The 20,486-nt window shown below is 52.8% G+C and overlaps 2 protein-coding genes across 8 annotated transcripts; one reads left to right on the plus strand and one right to left on the minus strand.

The window, feature by feature from the left end:
* Window positions 1-596: 596 nt before the first annotated feature.
* On the minus strand, window positions 597-7,247 carry IST1 (IST1 factor associated with ESCRT-III). The gene is made up of 10 exons (XM_071567947.1): window positions 6,967-7,247; window positions 5,930-6,026; window positions 5,151-5,331; window positions 4,831-4,918; window positions 4,447-4,530; window positions 3,956-4,066; window positions 3,441-3,647; window positions 2,286-2,378; window positions 1,087-1,132; window positions 597-922 (listed from the first exon to the last, which is right to left on the minus strand). Exons 2-10 carry the CDS (start codon window positions 6,018-6,020, stop codon window positions 723-725), a joined length of 1,101 nt encoding a protein of 366 aa, XP_071424048.1. The 5' UTR covers window positions 6,021-6,026; window positions 6,967-7,247; the 3' UTR covers window positions 597-722.
* A 432-nt stretch (window positions 7,248-7,679) lies between these two features.
* ZNF821 (zinc finger protein 821) lies at window positions 7,680-19,516 on the plus strand. 7 transcript variants are annotated; one of them, XM_071567942.1, is made up of 9 exons: window positions 11,035-11,055; window positions 12,290-12,330; window positions 15,309-15,419; window positions 15,515-15,640; window positions 16,126-16,268; window positions 16,800-16,898; window positions 17,345-17,513; window positions 17,744-17,910; window positions 18,610-19,258. In XM_071567942.1, the coding sequence occupies exons 4-9, from the start codon at window positions 15,559-15,561 to the stop codon at window positions 19,165-19,167; spliced, it is 1,218 nt and encodes a 405-aa protein (XP_071424043.1). In that variant the 5' UTR covers window positions 11,035-11,055; window positions 12,290-12,330; window positions 15,309-15,419; window positions 15,515-15,558; the 3' UTR covers window positions 19,168-19,258. The 7 variants fall into 7 exon arrangements, with proteins under 7 accessions (XP_071424037.1, XP_071424041.1, XP_071424044.1 ...); XM_071567936.1 differs by lacking the exons at window positions 11,035-11,055; window positions 12,290-12,330; window positions 15,309-15,419 and adding exons at window positions 7,680-7,767; window positions 8,714-8,803; XM_071567941.1 differs by having other exon boundaries at window positions 10,977-12,330.
* Window positions 19,517-20,486: the final 970 nt, after the last annotated feature.

A 20,486-nucleotide genomic window follows, 5' to 3' on the forward strand; every position in this document is an offset into this window, starting at 1 on the left:
CTTCCGGGAACCCCTTCGGTGATTGGCGGAGCCCGGACCCTCCCAGCCAATAGCGACGCGGCGGCAGGAGGAAGCGCAGGCCCCGCCCCACACGGGGCTTTATTGGAACCGCCCGGGTACAAACGGAGCCCGCGGGGGGGAGGCGGGACAGGCGCGGGACAGGCACGGACAGGGAAGGTACAACCCTGGGAGGCCCCACCCCGGCTTGGGGAAATTCAGAGTCCTGCTGTGTATCCAGTCAGAGTCCCCTGAGCTCAGCGCTCAGCAGGAAAGCAGCCATGGGACCCCCAGGTGGGAGCACATCCCCCTCAGCCCTGCCCTCTGCACGGCCACTGACACTCCCACTGGGTCCTGGCAGAACGTGACGCCCTGGGAACAGAACCCTTGAGAGCACCATGAACGCCGGCAAGGTCTCCCCCAGAGGGAGCCTCCTCTGCGAGCACAGAGCCAGCATGGTGGCAAGACAGGAATGGCATCCAGAGTGTCAGGTGCAGCTTCCCCAGACAGTTGTCTAGACTGACAGGGGCCCAGTCTCGCCCGATTCCCCACAGTTCACCTCCTGGAGCAACAAAGATCAGGAAAGTGGCAGCACTTGGTCTAAGTATAGCAGGAAGAGAACTCAAAAAGAAGAGCACGTTCATTTGAGGTTAATACAGGAAACCAATTTCAAGGGGAGTCCTTTCCAGAGAGAAGATGTCACAGCTCCTACAACCCAGGAAGTTTTATGTCTTCTTCTTTAGCTCCTCAAATCTCCGAGAAAGATCATCGAAATCAATGTCTTCTGAAGCAGAGGAGTTGGCGCCAGCAGATGCTGTTGGCAGCGTGTCTGGCACAGACGGTAATTCAGGCAGCACAAAGTTATCCAAGGTATTAGCAGCTCCAGCTCTTGCTTTAGGAGAAGCTTCTGGCTTGGGCTCAGACCCTGTTTAAAAACAAGAAGTATGACTGCACCTCACCATCAGCACACACTCAGGGAGCCAAACAGCTGCACAAAGGAAAGGTGGTTCCAGCAAACAGGCAGCACCAGTGGGTTTTTCTGAACAGGCCCCAACACCCGTGGTTTCCCAGACCTCTGGGCATACTCACCAGGCACTGGTGCAGTGATGTCCTTGTCAGCATTCGGCTCATCAATCTGAAAAAGACTCTCCATTAGTACAGTTCTGTCCCAGCAGGCACAGTCAGTCTGGCATGCAGGCAGAGCTCAGGGGAGAGGGCCCAGCACAGCAGTGCACACTCCTCCCTGCCCCAAGCAGGCAGCCCTGACTTTGGAACAATCTGCCTCTCTTCCCAAGAAACGGAGGCAGCACTTCAGCTTTCCTCTCCCTCCCTTTCAATTAAAGCTTCACTGACCATATTCTGGAACTGAATCAACAGAGCATATCCACTATCAGGTCCAAAACATTCAAGGGCATGAGTGGGAAAAGACTGTTCTTCATGTGTCATGCCTTTCCTCATAAACCACTGACAGGCCCTTGTGACTATCAGCAGGGTATGAAATGACCCATCTCAGGTCCTGGTCTGGCTGGGGCGAAGGCCCCCAGGACACTCGGCTGTGCTGCCAAAGCTCCTCATTCCCTGCAAGCTGCAGCCAGCGACATCCACCCCCACCCAGCTCACCTGCACTGTGCACCTGTGCCTGCCCCTCCCAGACTCCGGCTGCTGTGCAGGGAGCCCCAAGTTCAGCACACATTGGCTGTGCTCCTCCCTACTCAGGACAACGCAAAAACAAGCAGCAAGTCACCAAAAGCAGAGTGGGAGAGGCATGACCATGAATTACAGCAACAAAACCACAGACAAAGCAAAGGAGGGAAGTCTCCAGCCTCTGCTCTGTTGTTGCCAAAGGACTGAGCAAAGTTGGAAAAGGAAGAATGTTTAAACATACAGCATCTGGGGCGGCCAAAATTGTCATCCAGGCTAACTATTAATTAGTTCAAAAGCCATAACTAAACAGACTCAAGGTGATAAACCCTTCCCATTGCAAAAACCAGAATTTGTAGACTCTGCTGCTGCTTGTTAACTGTTCATTGCTACTTAAATGATGCAGCAAGAGAAGTCTTGGCTTTCCTGTGCAGCCGAGAGTTGAACAAGGAACTTCTCCCCACAAGTCATCCTCCCAGGATGCACAGTGATTCACCACACCCATAAGCAATGCCAGCACCACCCGAAAACCAACAAAGGGTGGCAGCAGCGTCCTTAATGAACATTTCCCTTCTCTGTGGCTACCACTGCACTTTCTCTGACAGTCCCTCTGCTGCCTGCAATGGCCGTTCAGCTCACACACTTACAGACTCATATGTGGGTGGGTTCGCCGGAATTGGTGGTGGGTGGATGTTACTGAAAGGCTGGTAGGTCCCCACTGGCAGGCCACTGAAGTTCTCCTGTACAGAGAGAGCAGTCATGCAACATACTCACCTGGGACACTGCACACCTACAGCTGCCACAGGAGGTAGAGTCTTAGATAAAGGCAGGCAAGCATCCAACTGGATGGAGTTTATGCTTACAAGTAAAAAATTCTCAAGCATTAATCCAGTGTAGTCACCTAGAGCAGGCAGACCCAGCTAAGAGGACTGTGGACTATTCTAAATAACCAGCACAAATAACCACTTTCAAGGCATCAAAAGTACTATGACAAAAAGCGAATACTCTGCCATTTCTGGCCCTCTGTGCAGTATCACAGAACAGGAAGGCAGTTTCTGTCTCACACAAGGCCCTGTATTATCCTCACTTGTAACACAATTGTGCCTCCAGGACCCAGACTTGGCAAAAGTCCTCAGTGTATTTATGCCTGGGCCAACAGCCAGCTGGTAATACCTGGCCTAGATTTTCCACAAAAACCACTGCAGCACTATTATGACCATATTAAGACTCCAAGCCATCCCTCTATTCTGACACTCTCCCATCTACACAGATATCATGTAAACAACTGAATTCAAAGAATGGGGCTCTTTTCAGCTCCCACATTCCACCCTCACAAGTCACCTGCAAGAGCCATCTGCTGAGTCTCCTCCCCTTGCAGGTCTGAAGGCAGGGCTCTTCCATATTTCTCTCTGCTGTTTCCACCCAAAAAAACTCACCTGGTGATTTCCTTGACTGAATCTTGGCACACTACCAGCCTACCAACTTCGAAGTGCAGCTCCAACTCCTGGACAAAAGCCTGGCAGTCAGAAGACTGCCTCAGGAGTTAAGTCTGGACTCCTCTGTTCCCTGAGGGCAAAGAGGGCTGGCTGGAGAACAGGGGTAGGAACCTCCACAGTCAAGAAGCAACACAAAGCTTCAGCTGAACTGCCAACGGTCTCCATCCCGTGTAGTCTCACACCAACACAGTGGCCTTCTGACACATTGAGCTCTTAGGTACAGACACTTCCCAGTCAGCAGGTACAGTGCAAAGCACAATCAGATCCTTCACAGAAAAATGAAACACAAAAAGCCAAGGAACTTACCGGTCCCTTTGGAGGTGGATAGGAGAAGGGCGGATTGGGTGTCGGCATGGGCATGGGCATCATCACGGGCATGGGCACTAACCCATCATGGCCAATCATTGGGGCTGTAAATCCACCACCTCCACCCCCTCCGTGACCACCCTTCTTCACATCATCCGTGAACCCCACATCAATTAGATCTCCTTCTCCACCTGCAGGGGCTTCAGCCTGGAAAGGGTAGAAGAATTCTGCTCACCATCACATCTCAGATCTGGACACAGCCCCCTGAACAGCTTTAGATGCAGCCTTTGACACTGGACAAGACAGGAATAAATGAGGACAGAACAGAGAGCAGCTATACAGTGGCATTAATGGAAAACAGAACAGGAACTAGGCTCTAGCATGAGTAACTACAGCCACATGCCCTAGGGCTGCTGGAAGGAATAAGGATCATGCTGTGCTGGGGCTGTATAGAAGATACCAAAGCATAACCATCACCAAGTTCACTGATACGCCACATCTCAGTGCTCACTCACCATCACCACTGAGTCAGGTTCATAGGGCACGTTGTAGTTCTTAGCAATCTCAATGAGGTATCTCTCCACCAAGATCTTGGGTGGTGCCTCCACACTCAGCTTGTGCATCAGCTGGAACACATGGGTGGAGAGACTCAGTGGGGCCTGGGCAGTGCAGCACCCCACAGCTCTGTCCCAGCATCATCCCAGCCAGGGCCACCAGCTGCAGGGAGCACTGGGTAGCCCCAGGGAAGCCTCTCTGCCCAGTACCACATGCTGTGGGCAGCCACAGGCCAGGGCTCCATGTGTTCTCCATCCACAACCAGCACAGCAGGGTCCCCCTGCCCAGGCTCTCAGCACTGTGCTCCAACACAGGTGGGCTCCACGTGTACAGCACCCACCCTGCTCTGCAGTGACTCTGTTCCTCAGCCACTGGCCACAGGCCTGAGGCAGAGCAAGCCTTGGCAGGCATGGCTGCTCCACCAGCTCCAGCTGTTCCATTGGTTCATTACCCTGTCATTGACTGTCCCAATCTGGTTTGTCCGGCACAGCTTCCCATACTCCTTGCTGTACTTGGCACACAGCTGGTCAGCAACCTGCAAGAGAAGAGAAACTCTGGGAACGTGCAGGCCCTTGGTTTCCCCCACCACACACTGCACACCTGCTGTAGCCCCCACAGCCACCGCCCTCCTTCTTGTTTCTGCCACTGAGCATCCCCTTTCAGCAGCTGCAGCCACCCTGGATGCTCCAAGGACACCCGGTCTCCATCTGCAGAGCCCAAGGAAACACATCCTCTGTTTATATGACATGAAGTCCCAGACAAGGGCTTCCACCAGCTTCTGGCAGCATGATCCCCACTCTGCACATGTATCACCCTTCAAGCAACCCTTACTTACAATCTTCAACTCAGCCACTTCCGACTGGAGACGTGGTGCGGCCCAAATCAGCGTTGATACTGCCTCTGCAAGGCCAGAGTCAAGCTCCCTAGGACACAAAACCCAATTCTCTCATGTACCCAGCCTTTGCTGCTCTCAATCTGCTGAGCCTCAGAGTTCCCATCCTCCACGCTGGGCACCAGAATCTTCCCTACCTGGGGAAGAAAAGGTCTCTGGGGGCCTTAGGACACCGAGACAAACACAGGTGCCCTTCTGTACCCCAGACCTGCCCCCAGCAGTGCCCCCTCCCTGCATCCAGGACCCTCTCAGCCAGAGCTTACTTCATGGACTGGATCAAGCCAAAGCGGGCAAGCAGCAGATCACAGTACAGCTCCAGGATCTCCATGGCCTCCACAAGGTAATCTTCACGGATGATGTGCTCCACACGAATCCTGGCTCGCTCATCTTTTCCAGCTGCCAGGTAATCTGCAATCTCCTTCCTTGCCTTCTGGGCCAACTCAGCTGCAGCACACATCCCCGAGCCTGTCACCGTGCTGGCCAGGACTGCTGCCTCTCCACCCACCCCAGGCCCCACCACATGCAAAGCCACCAGCAGCTTCTCTCCCCATTGAGCCTCTGCAGCATGAGACACTTGGCCATGGTTTGGCAGAGCCCGTGTGTCCAGGTCCAAGCACAGTAACTCACAGGACAAAGGAGAGTGGGCTTTAGCTGCTGGAAACACTCCTGCACTTACAATCTCCCCACAGAGTCAAGCAGGACCACAGATCTTATCTGTGTCAGGGCTGGGCAGTGGGGAGAGCCCCCCACAGCAACCAGGGAATTTCCTACTAAGCTGTGAGCACAGAGAGCCCACAGGTACCACTCCACACATTGCACTCCAACACCTGCCAGGAAGGTGGACAGAGGCTACACTGTGGCCAGCCTGTTCCTCTGGGCCCTCACACACTGGGGCAGGCTGCAAGGCCTGGGTCCAGCAAGGAAGAGCAAAAAGCTACTGAATACTCGTCCCATGAAAGCACACTGACCCCAGAAAAAACCTCTTTAAGTTTCCTGAGCTCCAAAAGCATCCTGGATCCCATCTGCCCCCTCAAATACTCACTCTTCTTCTTCTCCAGCAGCTTGAGGCGATTGATAACAAGGCGCAGGTTGACTCGCAGGCGCTCCGCCTTGAACCCAGAGCCCAGCATCATAAACACCTGTGGAAAGGAGGGAAGGTCACTGGAACCAAGAACTGTGCATCAGTACACCAGTCACTGTTTTACGGGGGGATGGAGGAAGGCCACGAATCCCTCAAACACGCCCAGGCCTGCCTTTCCTGAATCTATTTATAAATACCTGGACCTCCAGCACACATCATTACCTCTTCCACTTCACAATCCTGCAGGCCCAACAGGTTAGGCCTTGGAAACTTCCAGGAAACTATGAGGAAACTTCCTGGATATTTTTAAAGAAATGGGAAAGTCAACTGGAAGAACAAAATCTATCTCTGTGCTATCAATATGCAAGTTATAAACCAGCTAGATAATTAACTCAAGAACTGTACAAACTAAGGTTGTAATAGTCTTGCCACAAGAAGGAAGAAGCTGCCATTCCACATTCCCCACACTCTTCCTGCTTACTTACACGCCCTGGCACTCCCTCGGTCTCCCAGGAGTTATTCTTCAAATCATTAACCCTACAGAAAACTAACTCTGAAGGGATTTAATGACAGGATTTTGTTTTGCCAAGAACCGTTCATTAAAAAAAAGGCTTTCCTTAAAAGATATCACATAGCAAGACCTTGGTTTGTATGTCGCTTCGCCATCCCTCCGTGCCGGCGGCGGCTCTGCCCAGCGCCAGCGAGCCGAGCCCGGCCCGGCTGCCAGGGCAGCCCCGGCCCCGCGCACAGGCACAGCCCGGACAGCGCGCAGCAGGCCCTGGGTGGGCGCAGCTACACCCGAGGAGCCGCGGGGGGAGTTTCCTCTCCGTCCCCAGCGAGGTGGCACCGAGGGAACGTCCCACAGAGCGGTCGGGGCAGATCCCGGGACTACGGGAGACCCTGGGGAAGGGCGTCCCGGCCACCACCGCCGTCTCCTCGGCCGCAGAGCGCGACCCCCGGCCCCGCTCGCCCTCGGCCTCGGCCCCGGCCCCGCTCACCTCGCACCGCTCCGCGCCTCTCAGTCTCCCAAAATGGCGCGCCGGTGACGGCGCCTCACCGCGTGCGGAGGGATCCCCCGCCCGGGCACGGCCGAGCCGGCGGGCAGGTCTCTCTCCCGGCCTGGCCCAGCAGGTGCCGCCCGGGCAGGGCCGAGCCGGCGAGCAGGGCTTTCTCCCGCCCTTGGCCCGCAGGTGCCGCCCGGGCACGGCGGCGGCCGGGGAGCGACACGAAGGTGCACGCACGGCCCAGGGAGAGCAGCGCGGAGGGACTACATGGTTCGGCGGAGGGATCCGGCGCGCGGCGCTGCGTGTCCCGCCGCCCCCCCCGCTGTGTCCGCCCCCGGCGCGGCGGTTCCGGCGGCGCGGCCTTCGCTGTGGCCGCCGTGCCGCGTCCGAGGCGTCCTCCGCTCTCGGGGGCTCACACGGCGCTGGCGCCACCGTAAGGGAGGGTCGGACCGAGGTCCTTCCGGATCGCGGGCCCGGTGCCGCAGCCGCAGGGTAAGCGGGCCCGGCGGGCGGTCCGAGCGGGCCCGCAGACCCAGCGGTGGCGGCGCTCGGCGGCCCCGGCGGTCCGTCTCTCAGTGGGTGCGCGAGTTCACAGTGCGCGCGATGGGTCTAAGTTAACACTAAAGCGGTGGGTTTTGGCCTTGCAGGGTACGCGAGATCCCGGTGAGCCGGGTACGGGCGCTCCCGGTGAGCTGCCAGCGGAGGCGGCCGGGGCAGGCGAGCCCCGCCGTGGGCACCAATGAGCTCCCTCGGGCGGCCGGGAGCCACGGGCTGGGGCGGATCAATGGCAAACAGGTGAGACGCTTCAGGTAGTGAAAAACCGGCACTGAGGTCCACGGGCGGATCGGTGACAGAGAGGACGCCGGGGCCGGGCTCTCCCGGTGCCGAGCGGTCGCTCCCGTGCCCGTGGCCGCGCGCCTCGGCGGCGCCGCCATCTTGGCTGTCTGTCTGTCCGCTGCCCTTTGTCTGTCCGTGGCTCCTGGCGGCTGCGGCGGGACTGGGTAAGGCGGCTCGAGCCGGGCCGGGCCCCGCGGCGGCCCTTGCACTGCCGTGGCCGGTCCGTCTGTCGGTCCGTCCCGCTGCCGGGGTAGCGGGGAGCCTTTGTCTGTGTGTCTGGCCGCTTGCGGGCCCGGTTCTCCTGCCTCCCGTGTTCTGGGACTGCCGTCTGGATGCCGCTGTCTGGGGAAGCTGACGGGATCCCCGTGTCCGACTGGCGGTAGGAACTGACGGGATCCCTCATGGGAGCCCCGCGTCAGTCTGTCAGCAAGAGGTTGACGGGCTCTCTGTGTCCACCTCTCTGAGGAGGCTGATGGGATTCCTGTGATCATCTGTCTTGTGGGAAATGGGTTTGGGTCCTCCTTTCGTCTGTCTGTCTGGGGGGACTGCTGGGACTGACACGTTTTTTGTCAGTCTGAGGACAAGGAGTCGATGATGAGGTTGCAGGAATGGACAGGAGGGAGAAGGGTGTTGGGACAGGTTGCAGTCACTCCTGAAGGGAGCATTCAGTTTTTGGTATGGGGGGAAGGATTGCTTAAATCTTTGCCTTAGAACTGGATAGGACTGCCCGTGCATGGTGATTTGTGAAATGCTTGTGGATCGTGTTGGATGCTGGCATGGAATTCAGATGTGGTGCTGCAGAACGAGGCAGAAGGGTGGGGAATGACCCTGGGACAGGCAGCTGAGCTTGGCCAGAGACTCGGAAGGTTCCAGTGAAGTGTGTGACAGGCTCTTCTCTTCTCAGGTGAGCCCTCTGCTGACGGGAGGAACACTCTGCTCCCAGGTCGGGGAAACATGTCCCGTCGGAAACAGACCACTCCTAACAAAGTTCACTGTGAGTACGATGTTACGCAGCATTGTAGAATCCTTATTCGGTCTGGATTGTGGAGTGAGATGGGGAGGATGGGAGTGGCAGGAAGATACAGGTTGTGGGAAACTGGTTACTCAGTTTTTGTCTTAGGGAGTGTACAAAGAGAAATTGAGTTCTGTGTGTCAGGGTAGCTGGCTGTGCCCTGGCGTGGCACAGGACACGGATAGGCTTGAACAAGCAACTGATGCTGTAGAGGTGAGTGTGTATGTGCAGGGTCTGTAGCTGAGCTTTGCATTCACGCTGTCCTAAGTGCAAGGTGGGACACTAGGAAATGTGACTTAGGACTCTGGCCTCTCTGGTGTAGCAAAGGAAGCTCTAGGCAAGGTGGTTGAAGCATGTGGCTGAGAGCCAGCAAGTCTTGGGTTTTGATCTTTCTTCTGTCAGACTCGGTTGACTGGCCTTGGGCATGTTACTTAAGCTCACTGTACCCCGATTTCCTACCAGATAGTTAAATAAAGCCATTTGCTCTTTCCTTTCAGGGAATGAGTGGTGGTCAAATAATGTACAGGACAGATAAATACTGTCTGCCAGATCATTCTTGAGCTGAGCTGGTAGGACAGATCTCTGTTTTTACAACCTTGCCAAGACCTGAGCATTTGTTTGACGGTGGAAGGGCTGAAGATGCTGTACATCAGCACTTCTTGTGGGGAGGCTACTGCCAGGCATCAGTGCAGCTGGGAGGCATGGATGGAGGTTTGTCTGCAGAAGGGGAAGCTGCACATGTATGGCACTTTTTTGACAGGTGGTAGCAGAGTGAAGTTGAGGGGCCTGAAGCTATTGCCATTGTTCATACCCAGGTTTGTGGCTGGAGACATGCTTGGAATTTGGGGTGCAATGAGGAAAACAAGTTTCTACTTCTGTGGACCCATGAGAGCAAGGCTGTTGAGAGGGCCCTGGATATTGCACACTGCAGTAGCTCTCAGGAGTATGAGACAGAGCTGAGTGCTGCAGCCCTAACACTGCCTCACTGCTGGTGCTGCTGGCTTGCATGTCTGTGTGTCTGTGTGCTGCCTCCATGCACGGGTATGCAACAGGGGTCTGCATGCTGCTCTCTGTGTGAGAAAGCTGTGCTGGAGCCTGACACCTTGCAAACTCAGTGAGTGCATGGGAAAGAACGGCCTCTCTCTGGGACTCGCAGCCCCACTGGCCTCTCAGCTCGGGAGAGCTGACTGAGCTGGCCTTGGTGGTCAGCGTGAGGGTCTCGAGGTGTGGCTTGTGGCATCTGCACTGCCCTGTGCTCTCTGATTCTTGCTTCTGGGTGCTGGGTCCCACAGTGGGCAAAGTGTAGTTGTGATTTGCCTGATACTACATTAATGACTTTGGAGTTGTCTTCCTTAGAGAAGTTTGGTATGTCCTGTATGTTTCCCTAAGATGCCAGTGATACGCCTTGTGTCCTCTCCCGCTTCTAAAAGTGCCCAGGTATTAGTGCTGCCATTGAGCTCAGGTTTCTGTCAGGCATGCACTTCAGCTGTCTCCCTGGGGGCAGAGTTGGGGTTTCTCTCAAGTATGAAGGCCAGGGGCTACAGCACCTCTAATGGTGTGGGTACAGCTGCTGTGATGTTTAGGTGGGCGCTTTTCTGCACTCCACAGTGTAAGGGTGATGTTCTTCAGAAACTTCTACTAGCATATGCAGAACTCTGTATGTCACAGTGTTCAGCTGTGCACTGTTTTCACAGTGAACATTGCTTTTTTATCTGCAATACAAGTGATTTTATCTCCAGTCTTGGTCTCAGGGGAAGCTGTCTGGCAAGTGCTCTACCAGTGGGCATGAGATTGAGGTTATGGCATCAGGTATGCCATGGAGAGGGATTCTGGGACCTGTTCACCTCCTTTACGTGCAGTACGTTGCTACAGAGCAACTATTCAGCACGAGCCATCAGGATCAGCAAGTAGGACCACAAGAAAATAAAGGGACCGAAAGATACCAGAAACATATCAATGATGATGTCTCCACCTTGGGATGGAAAATCTTGTCTGTCTTATGATGAACACCACGAAATCGTTGGGACTTCTCTGTCTACCTAGCCTGCTGTGTGTCTGGAGGGCCCAGAAATGCCGTGCAGTGCCCTGACGAGGATAATCGGAGAGAGCATCGGCTCCAAGAACGGGGTGAGCCAGCAGAATGAGGAGTCAGGCTGAGACATAGCAGACACGTTACTGGGACTTCTTCACAGGGACTGCAGTGGTTGGGAGGAGAGGAATGAAAGGGACAGCAGGTATGCAGCTTTTTACACAGTTGTCTGCAGCTGGGGTCTGATTTGGCAGGCTCTGGGGCTGGGGAAGTGCTTTTTGGATTTGAATAAATACAACTGTGAATATCTGACTGGACAAATTTAATGGGAGGATGGTGCCTACTTCTTCCTTGCATGGCTACTCCATGTTCTCTTCTGGGACTCACCAGGGCAAATGACAGCTGCAGATCTCCTCTCCCTGGCTTGCTTGGTGCCTCCTCTTTCCAGGGTTACTTTCCAGGCTTGGCATGGCCCTCATTTCACCTTGCTCTCACAACAACATGGTTTGCTGTCCTCACTTAGCACAGAATCATTTTGTTTGGCATGCAGAGTGACTAGCTAGGAGATTGTGTTACAAGTCAAAATAGTTTTAAATGGAAGTTGATGTGTAAGAAAATCCAAAATAATACTGAAGCAATGATAAAACAATGGTAACAGTTACTACAGAAGTCTCATTGTGCATGATGGTCTGACCTACAGGTTTAGTCGTAGTCATTTCCCCTGCAGCACATAATTGGCTCTTAATAATTTAATTTTGTTTTGCCATGTGGTGCATGAAAAACACACTTGACAAAGTGCTAACGAACAGAACAGTAACAGTGGGATATACTTAATGAAAAATACAATATAGTTAGATTGTTTCTGTGGACATACCTCAATTGATCCAATTTGGCCTTTTTTGTCTCCTGGAGTCTGAAGTAGAAAAGAACTCTCTAAGCAGTTCATCTGCTCTTGCATTCAAGCCCATCCGTTGCTGTGCTGTCGCCCCATCAATCGTGGACCACTCGCTGTCTTTGTGCTTGCCAAAATTTGCTGCAGGTGTTAGTGTGCACTTCTCTCTCCCTGCTGTCCATGAGCTGCTTTGCTTACTATTGCTTGTGCCCTCTGCAACTCATGCTTACTTTAGAATTCTGGAGGATAGCTTCTGTTAGTCAGATTAATTCCTGCTTCCGAGCTCTATTTATCATGGTCCCTGATATCCCATTAATCCTCTATTTGCTTCCCTCTCCCTCTGACACGCACACGTTCTGTGCTCTTTGGTGTTCCTTAGATTCTACTGTCTATAATATTACTAGTTTGAAGAGAAAATATCTTGCAAGAAATAGCACCCAGTATTCTCAACTGAGCAGAAATGTTACTTACATCAAAACCCTTGGTTCTGAAGGGCTCCGTGGGCTGCCATTGTTAACCCTTTCAATTGTGTTGTTTTTCATTTCAGTAACCACTACAGCAGTGTGGACAACCCAGAATAGCCATGGGGTAGGTGGAATAGATCCACAGTTGTGGAAAGACTTGCAAATTTCAGGTCCAGGAACACAGAGAAGACCTACACAAACAGGGACTTTAAATTGATGTACGAGGGGGGAAAAAAGTGACTCATCTCTGAGAAACCTTTCTGTTTAGGAAGGAAGGCAGTTCCCTTGAATTTTGTTTTGTGGATTTTGGGGTGGGGGTTGTTTGTTTGTGTGTTTATTTTCCAGAACACCTGAGAGTTATCCTGCATTCATACAGTTGGAGAAGGGAAGGGCTCAGGGCTGGTAACCCAGCAGACCCTAAAACATTCATGCCTGTCCCTGTTGCACAGTACCACAGGGCTGTCCCCCACCTCCACCGCTGCTCACCTGGCATCCCACTCATTCACAGGAGTACGGAGAGGAGAATGGAATGCAAAGCAGAGGCATTTGTGTGATCTCTCATGTCCTGCATCTCTAGCTGCTTGTAAGCAACTACGGTGACTTGTTTTGGTGTTGTGGTCAGTCTGCAGCCCGCTTTGTATTTAATAAAGAAACTTCTGGAGGAGAGTCTGTGAATTCACTCTTGAGCATTAACATCCTTTACTTATGGCAGTGGTCCTAGAACTGTTGCCTGTCTTACTCCCCTTCAAAATGAATGGAAGTGAACTCAGAGTGGGGCAGAGGGCGCTGTGTGTGTGTTGGGAGCGTGTGTGTGCAGAAACAACAGAAGTACAACTCTGTACCTATCAAACATTAAAGCTCTAAAGTTTCATCAGAGTAGGGCTTAGTCCATCAGTAGGTGAACTGGACACTCTTCGCTAAGTTCTTTTGGACACTGTTACTATAACACATAAGAAATTCTTTACGAGCTGAAGACAGCATTTTTACATGTTTGCCATTCCCAGTCCCATGATGTTTGTGGATTCAGGCTGTAGAGGATGCACAGGATGTCCCTGCTAACAGCATGAGTCTGGTTAACAGCTCACCTTGCTGGCTGTAAACTGTTTTTTCTCTGCACTGTGCTGAGTCAGTGCTCACTGGGCCCTAGGAGTGCTGTGCAGAAAGCCTAGGGAGGTGTTCCCTCCTCTGTCACCTGGATAGAGATCCTGGCTCTTAAATCCTGCAGATTATCTGCATGGCTTGTATAACTGAGCAGGTACCTGCCTGCCTTTGGACTCCAGGCTGCTGCTCAGTCAGAATGTAATCTGTCTGGAAGGGAAAAGGGGGAAGAAACTGCTTCCATCAGCAGCTGCAGTGGCATTTGGGAATCCTGTTTTGGAGCTCTGTCACAGGTAGCACATCTCCCTCTGTAGTTTTATATCTGTCCTGTGTTCTGCAGGTTTCCTCATTTCACCATGCTTTCTCCTTCTCTTGCAATGCTTTTTTTGGTCTCTGGGCCTTTATCCCGGTGGTTTGTGTGTATCTGCTTCCTGGAGAGGCACTGGGATTCTGTGGGGTCTGTTCCTACAGTCTGTATCTCAGTCCTACCAACATGAGGCTGTGGTCCAGACATAAACCACCCCTCCAGGTCATGAAAACCATTTGGTGCTCCAGTGGGCTCTGAAGGGGGTACGTATATCACAGCAGTCATGACAATACCTGCTGCTTTCAGTGACAAAGAGTCTTGGGGTGCTTCTCAGCACCTCCCTTCAGATGCATGGACTGTGTACTCAGGTTGTCTTTACAGAAACCTTTCTCACATGTCTGAAACAAAATGATAAAAGCCTTCAAATGCTTTTGGAAACCTCCATGGGGACATTGGGAACTAAAACTCTTCTCCCACAGTCTCTGTGAAACTTCTGAAGGTCTTTGAAGTCTTCCATAAAGTACAGCTTTTTAAAGCCCTGCCAAAATGGTGAGGTAAGCCCCAGGAAAGACAGGGAGTGGGAACACAGAGCAGCTTTGGCTGGAACAGTTCATCATGTGGAAAGGTGCCTGTCCTTGTAACAGGACTGGTGCTCTCTCAAGAATTCAATTCCCTGGTTATACTGATGCCAGCTGTGGCCCAGTACTAATAGGCAGCATTTTCTTCTGAAAGCTGTTTTGATTTGATGTGAAAAATGCAGAGTCTTCCTTGGCATTTTCGCATTTGTGCTTTGAGTGGTCCTTAAGCACTTACAGATCAGTTGATAAATGCAACCCAAAACCAGGCCCACTGGGAACCTCAGCACCTTTTCCAGGCCTCCCAGCTCATCCACTGAAAAAGGTAAATCACAACTACACCTGGAACAAAGTAATTTGTTTGCTTGAATACAAAAGTTTTCAGTTACCTTTTATTGTTGTTCTCTCAAACCAAAAGTTCTCTCGAGTGGGGATTGCTATAAGAAGTTTTCTTTCCAAGAAGCACAAATAACTCCTTTCTTTCAAGGTGTTTGCTATCTCCTGTTGGAGTTGAGATACTAGTGGTCAGTGCTTTCAACAAAACAGACTGTTTTGTCCTAAACGTGCCCTCTTTGGGTTCATTTCTTTAAGTTTCTGTTTGGAGCACATGAAGTGCCACTGAGATTTATTTCATTGAGAATCATTCCTGGGCAAGGAAAGTTAGTGGAGCAAGTTACCCATCATGTGCACAGAACAACACCAGCACAGACACCACCTGCAGGAAGAGCTTGTCATCATCCCTCCTGGGACAGAAGGAGGTGACAGCATGCCAAGGACAGCCCCTAGTTTTGCTGTCACTGTGGAGGGTAGGTGATGTACCAGGCACTTAGGGAGGTGCTATTTTCATGCAAGATGCCTGCTAGAGCAGGGAATAGGATGTAATAATTTAGGAGACCTATACAGTACTATCCCTGATTTGGGATACCATCATACTCCTCAGTGGCTTCCCTCAGCCCAGAACTGTGCTGTAGGGTATTGGTGGATAGTTTGGCAGCAGCAAAGGCTATTTAAGGCGGGTATATGGGGGCTTACAGGTTTTTTATGGCTGGAGTGGCACATACAGAGTATGAAGAGGGCAGCCTAATGCTGCACATTGCCCTAGTGAGACTGTTCTCCACCCAGGCACTGGACTTGCATCAGTGGGTGCCAGAGGCTGGTGTGGCAGGGTAGGCAAGCAGAGAAGTTACCTAAGTGCTTTCCAAGAGGTGACTCCAGAGGTTCTGCACAGTGCAGGTGAGCAGCCCTTTGCCTGTTGTGGTTTTGGCAAGCCGTGGTGTTGAGCACAGTGGAACAGCACTGATCTGACTCTTTGTCCTTGTGGCTGCCAGGGGAGCAAGTCTTTGCAGGGCTGGAGGAGCAAGCCCGCCAAGCCATGATGAAAAACAACTTTCCTGGAGTTCTTGGGGACCAAAGGCCAGCCATTCATCCACTGCAAGACCCTGACTCCAGCAGCAGTGAGTTCTGCCCCTTCCAATAATGGCAAGGTAGTGGCCTGGGGACACTGACAGGGGTGAGGCTGGTTGTGACGGTGTGTGGGCGTCCTCTGAGGTCCCTCTTACTCAGCTCCTCCTCCATATCAGCCCTTGGCTCCTGTGCAGGACTTTGTCCTGAGGGAAGGCAAGCCCAGAGCCGAGGACCAGCACAGCACAGACTGGGCAATGCCCTCACCACCAGGACACAGTCCCATCCCACCAGAGCAGGGAGGGAACAGCAGCAGGTCCAACTGACAGTCTGGCAATTGCTGAGCAAGGCAGGGTAAGAGGCCATGCCCAGGGACTCTACAGAGCAGCTCAAGGACTGAAGTGTGCCAGACTGAGTTTAAACTCCCCCTGGCTGGAGGGGGTGGGTAGAGGCACGGTGTGATGCTGGTCAATACACTTAAGGCATGTGGGTGCCCTCAGGGTCCTGACCCTTGGCATAACTGTTCTGCATGTTTCAGGTGGCAGCGATGATGAGGAAACCACCCAGGATGAAGTTTCTTCCCATACATCTGAGGAAGATGGCTCAATGGTGAAAGTGAAGAAGGAATTGGAGAATGCAGAACGACCTGTGGCTGGAACCCCACTGATGAGAGAAAACGAGGCAAGTGTTTACTAGCTCTGCACTCACTGGAGCCTCCAGGGAGGAAGAAAGGTAGTGTCTAAACACCTCCTCTCCTCATCGTGGTTCTTTATCTTTCTCTCCCTCTCACCTCCTCCAAACAACATCTCCTGGCAGGAGGAAAGGATATGAACAGGTCTTGGACTGCCAGGAATATGAGACAGCAGGCACGAACTAGCCAAAATGTTTATGGAGTGTGTCCTCAGTTTTGGTGCCTTTCTCCAAATGACTTTCCCCCCTGCCACAGAGCAGGCCCTTGCCTTCCAGTGCCACTGTGCTGGCAAGAGCCTGGGTGCAAGTGGAGGCCAAGAGGCCTTTGCCTCTTCTCCCTGAGATGCAGGAGTTTTGCTCAAGGGGCTACACGAAGGAGCTTTCAGATGTTGAGAACCCAAAGCAGCCCCAGTGGGACTGGCACACAGCACTGGATCTGCAGCAGTGCTGGGAGGAACTCGGGGGTGGGGTGCTGTGGGGGGTCTGTGTGCCTTACACCAGAGTGACTGTTCCTCCCTGTAGGAGCCTCAGAACGCTGACGCCACGCTGGGACTGTCACAGTGCCCCCTCTGCCAGCTGGAGTGTGGAAGCAGAGATCAGCTTATTGCTCATGTGTACCAGGTAGGGATGCCTCTGGCCTGAAGGCCCAAATCCAGAAACAACACAAGGCATAGAGTAACTTTGTTCTGGTCTTTCCAATCACAGAACTGAGCTTCTAGCTAGAATGTAACTGAATTTTACAGCTGTAAACTGTGTCCAGAGAGTGTCCTGGGGAAAGATTAGCAAGGCAATAGTCTGCAGATCTGAAAAACACAGTTTTATCCCATGGCAGTCTCTGCAAGTATTGCAGGCTAAAACCAGGCTGTTCCTTCAGATTAAACAGGGAAGCAGTTTTTACGTTATTCACTGAGATAAGAAACCTTCTTCCTAATCACTCATTTATTTTGTACTTCATTACAGTTCCTGTAATTACCCATGAGAATAGCTGTTCTTCCTCTAAATGATTCCAGTTTTGCAGGAAACCTGTGGTGGAATCTCAGATTTTGTTGTCAGTGCTCTCTTCATAGCACATCAAAGTCTGTAACAGAAGGAATGAAGCAGAACTGAATTGGCCACTTACCTGCACCAGCTGCCTCCATCCAGGCACTTCCTCACCAGCATCCAGTCACGCTTTGTCCGGCACCAGCTGCTCCTCAGATGCATTTTTGAAAATGAAGGTCAAGTCTTACGACCCAAGTGCGTTGGCTTTAATTGTTTCTCCTGCACTGTGGAGATGTAGAAAGGTTTCCTCCTTATTTGACCTGTGACACACCAAATGTCTTGAGCTTGGTCTAGTGGCTGTCAGACAGAGGTTTAGTGGTAAAGGGTTCCCATTCTAGGAGGCTGAACAGAGTGGTTTGAGTGTGCCTTGGACTGGGCAGGGAGCGGGGCAATGTGTAACTAACACTTGAGTGGTTGTTTTGCAGCACACGGCAGCAGTGGTGAGTGCCAAGAGCTACCTGTGTCCTGTGTGTGGCAGAGCCCTCAGCTCACCGGGGTCCCTTGGGAGGCACCTCTTGATCCACTCAGAGGACCAGCTGTCCAACTGTGCAGTGTGTGGAACACGCTTCACCAGCCACTCCACCTTCAACAGGTTGGTGAGTGGGCTAGAGCATCACATTAAAGATGAGGAGGATTGCCTTAAATGAGTCAGAAGTCATGGCTCTGGTCACACGAAGGCCTGTAGGACAGTGCTAAACATCCCCAGTGAGTGATTCCCTCAATCCCTTCCTGTCTGCAGATCTGCATCCGCTGCCAAGACTGCCTCCATGGGCTGTGTTGCTAAAGGGGTGTTCCTTAGCTCTGTGCAGAGCTAGAGCAGGAAACACTGGGGTCTCCAGACACTGGAAAACAGTGCACTGCTTCCCTTGCCCAGCAATCCATCAGCATAGAGTTGCACTGCCTAGGTAGGTTTATTGTTTCCAGAGCAGACCAACAGGCAGACCCCAAAAGGTTCTTTCTTTGTGCCCTCCCTGGTGGGAGATTATCCACTGACCACTGGAAAGGAGCTGAAAGAAGAAATCCAGACATGATGGGGAGGAGCAGCTCACTGGTTAATTCCTGCTCTTGTGCTCTTCCAACCCAGATACTGCTCTGGGCTAACTCACTTCCCACCCTGGATAGGATGGTGCTTTACTTTAGATACTCACACATAACTGTGGGCAGATGGTTTAGCAGAGGCCTCTGCCATGGGCTGTAATGGGGGCACTGTTCCTGGCAGCCCCAGAGTACTCTGAGATGGGGACTCTGCCAACAGCCCCAAGTCGCTGACTCTGCTTCTTATGCTTCGCAGCGAGAAGCTGCCGGAGGTGCTCAGCGCGGATCGGCTGCCGGCACCGCAGAGCCAGGGCCCCTCCGGTGCCGAGGGGAAGGACGTTGCCTTTCGCACCCCCGCGGTGTATCCCGCGGGCATCCTCCTGGTGTGCAACAACTGCGCCGCGTACCGCAAGCTGCTGGAGGCGCAGAGCCCCGGCGTGCGCAGGTGGGCCCTGCGGCGGCAGAACGAGCCCCTGGAGGTGCGGCTGCAGCGCCTGGAGCGGGAGCGCACGGCCAAGAAGAGCCGGCGGGACAACGAGACGCCCGAGGAGCGAGAAGTGCGGCGCATGCGGGACCGGGAGGCCAAGCGGCTGCAGCGCATGCAGGAGACGGACGAGCAGCGGGCGCGGCGGCTGCAGAGGGACCGCGAGGCCATGCGCCTGAAACGCGCCAACGAGACCCCCGAGAAGCGGCAGGCCCGGCTCATCCGGGAGCGCGAGGCCAAGAGGCTCAAGCGGCGCTTGGAGAAAATGGACATGATGCTCCGGGCTCAGTTTGGCCAGGACCCCTCTGCCATGGCTGCTTTGGCAGCTGAGATGAACTTTTTCCAGCTGCCGGTGAGCAATGTGGAGCTGGAGAGCCAGCTGCTGGGCAAAATGACCTTTGAGGAGCAGAGCAGCAGTGCACTGCAGTAACCCACAGCCACGAATGCTGCTGCCCCTGCCCCAGGTGCACTAACAGGCTGCTGCACTCAGGAGGCTGCTCGGGGTCTCGGCCTGATCTTCCCTGACAGGCAGTTCTGGGTCTCCTCTGAACCCAGGACGAGAACAAAGCTGAGATATCTGCCAAAGCAGCTCTGGTGGGAGCAGATTCTGAGGATACAGTCTGCTCTGGGGGCCAAGTCACAGCCTGTGACAGAAGGAAAATAAATTAATGTTCACATTCATCAGTCCCCTTCTTTACCTCTTGTGCTTTGTCCTGTTCTTGGACCTTCGCCCCACAGATCAGTCTGGGTTGCTGCAGTTCTGCTGTAGGTGAAACCCACCTCACTAAAAAGGGATCTTGTTTACTACAGCATGAATTATGGAGCTGAAGACTTTGGTAGTCCACAAGTCCTCCAGGAATAATCCTTTGCCATTTGTGCCCATAAAAAGGAAAGAAAGGAGGATGTGTCGCTGGAAATGGTTGTGCACACCCTTTTTCTTAACACTATTATTATGTGCTTATTTGCAATAGCAGCCATGGAAAAATTAAGAGGAAACTGAGCTCCTGTTCTAAGATACCTCATAGAAGAAAGGCTGGCTGAGGAAAGCAAGTAGCAGACAAGTTTGCTGCTTCTACTCACCAGTTAATTTTCACCTAAACAGCATTTCAGGTTTGCAAGTGAAAGAGTTGAATGCTAAATAATAGAGCAGGTCAGTTTGTAGGACTGTATAGGTTTGCTTTCTCCTTTATTCAGCACTAGTGAGGCCACACCTGTGTCCAGTGCTGGGGTCTGCACTGTAAGAGCACACAGTGGTACTGGAGGCAAAGTGTTATCATAGCCTATGCCTAGAGGAAAAGGGTCCCACTATTAAACTGTGCAACAATGGAAATGAAATCTAGGCATCTTGAAAGTGGAAAAGGCAAAGCAGTGGCACAGAAGGACTCATGAGGGGCAAAGTGTACACTCTCTGATACTTGTTTTTTTTAAGGAGTGAGCACCTGTAGCATGCACGGTGTAGCTTTGTGGTTTCCAAACATCAGTCCAGCACAGGCCAGTGTGCCACACCTCTGTTTTGTAGCCTGAAGACCCCTACTACCCTCATTGCATTTCCAGTTAAGGTCTGGAGTCACTGCATGGTTCAAATACCCTGGGAGGTACAGCCATCTCTCTGATGGCTGTTTCTCTGCTTTAAGTCAGAAGTGGTGACC

This window comes from Pithys albifrons, chromosome 12 (assembly GCF_047495875.1).
Source record: "Pithys albifrons albifrons isolate INPA30051 chromosome 12, PitAlb_v1, whole genome shotgun sequence".
Lineage (NCBI taxonomy): Eukaryota > Metazoa > Chordata > Aves > Passeriformes > Thamnophilidae > Pithys > Pithys albifrons.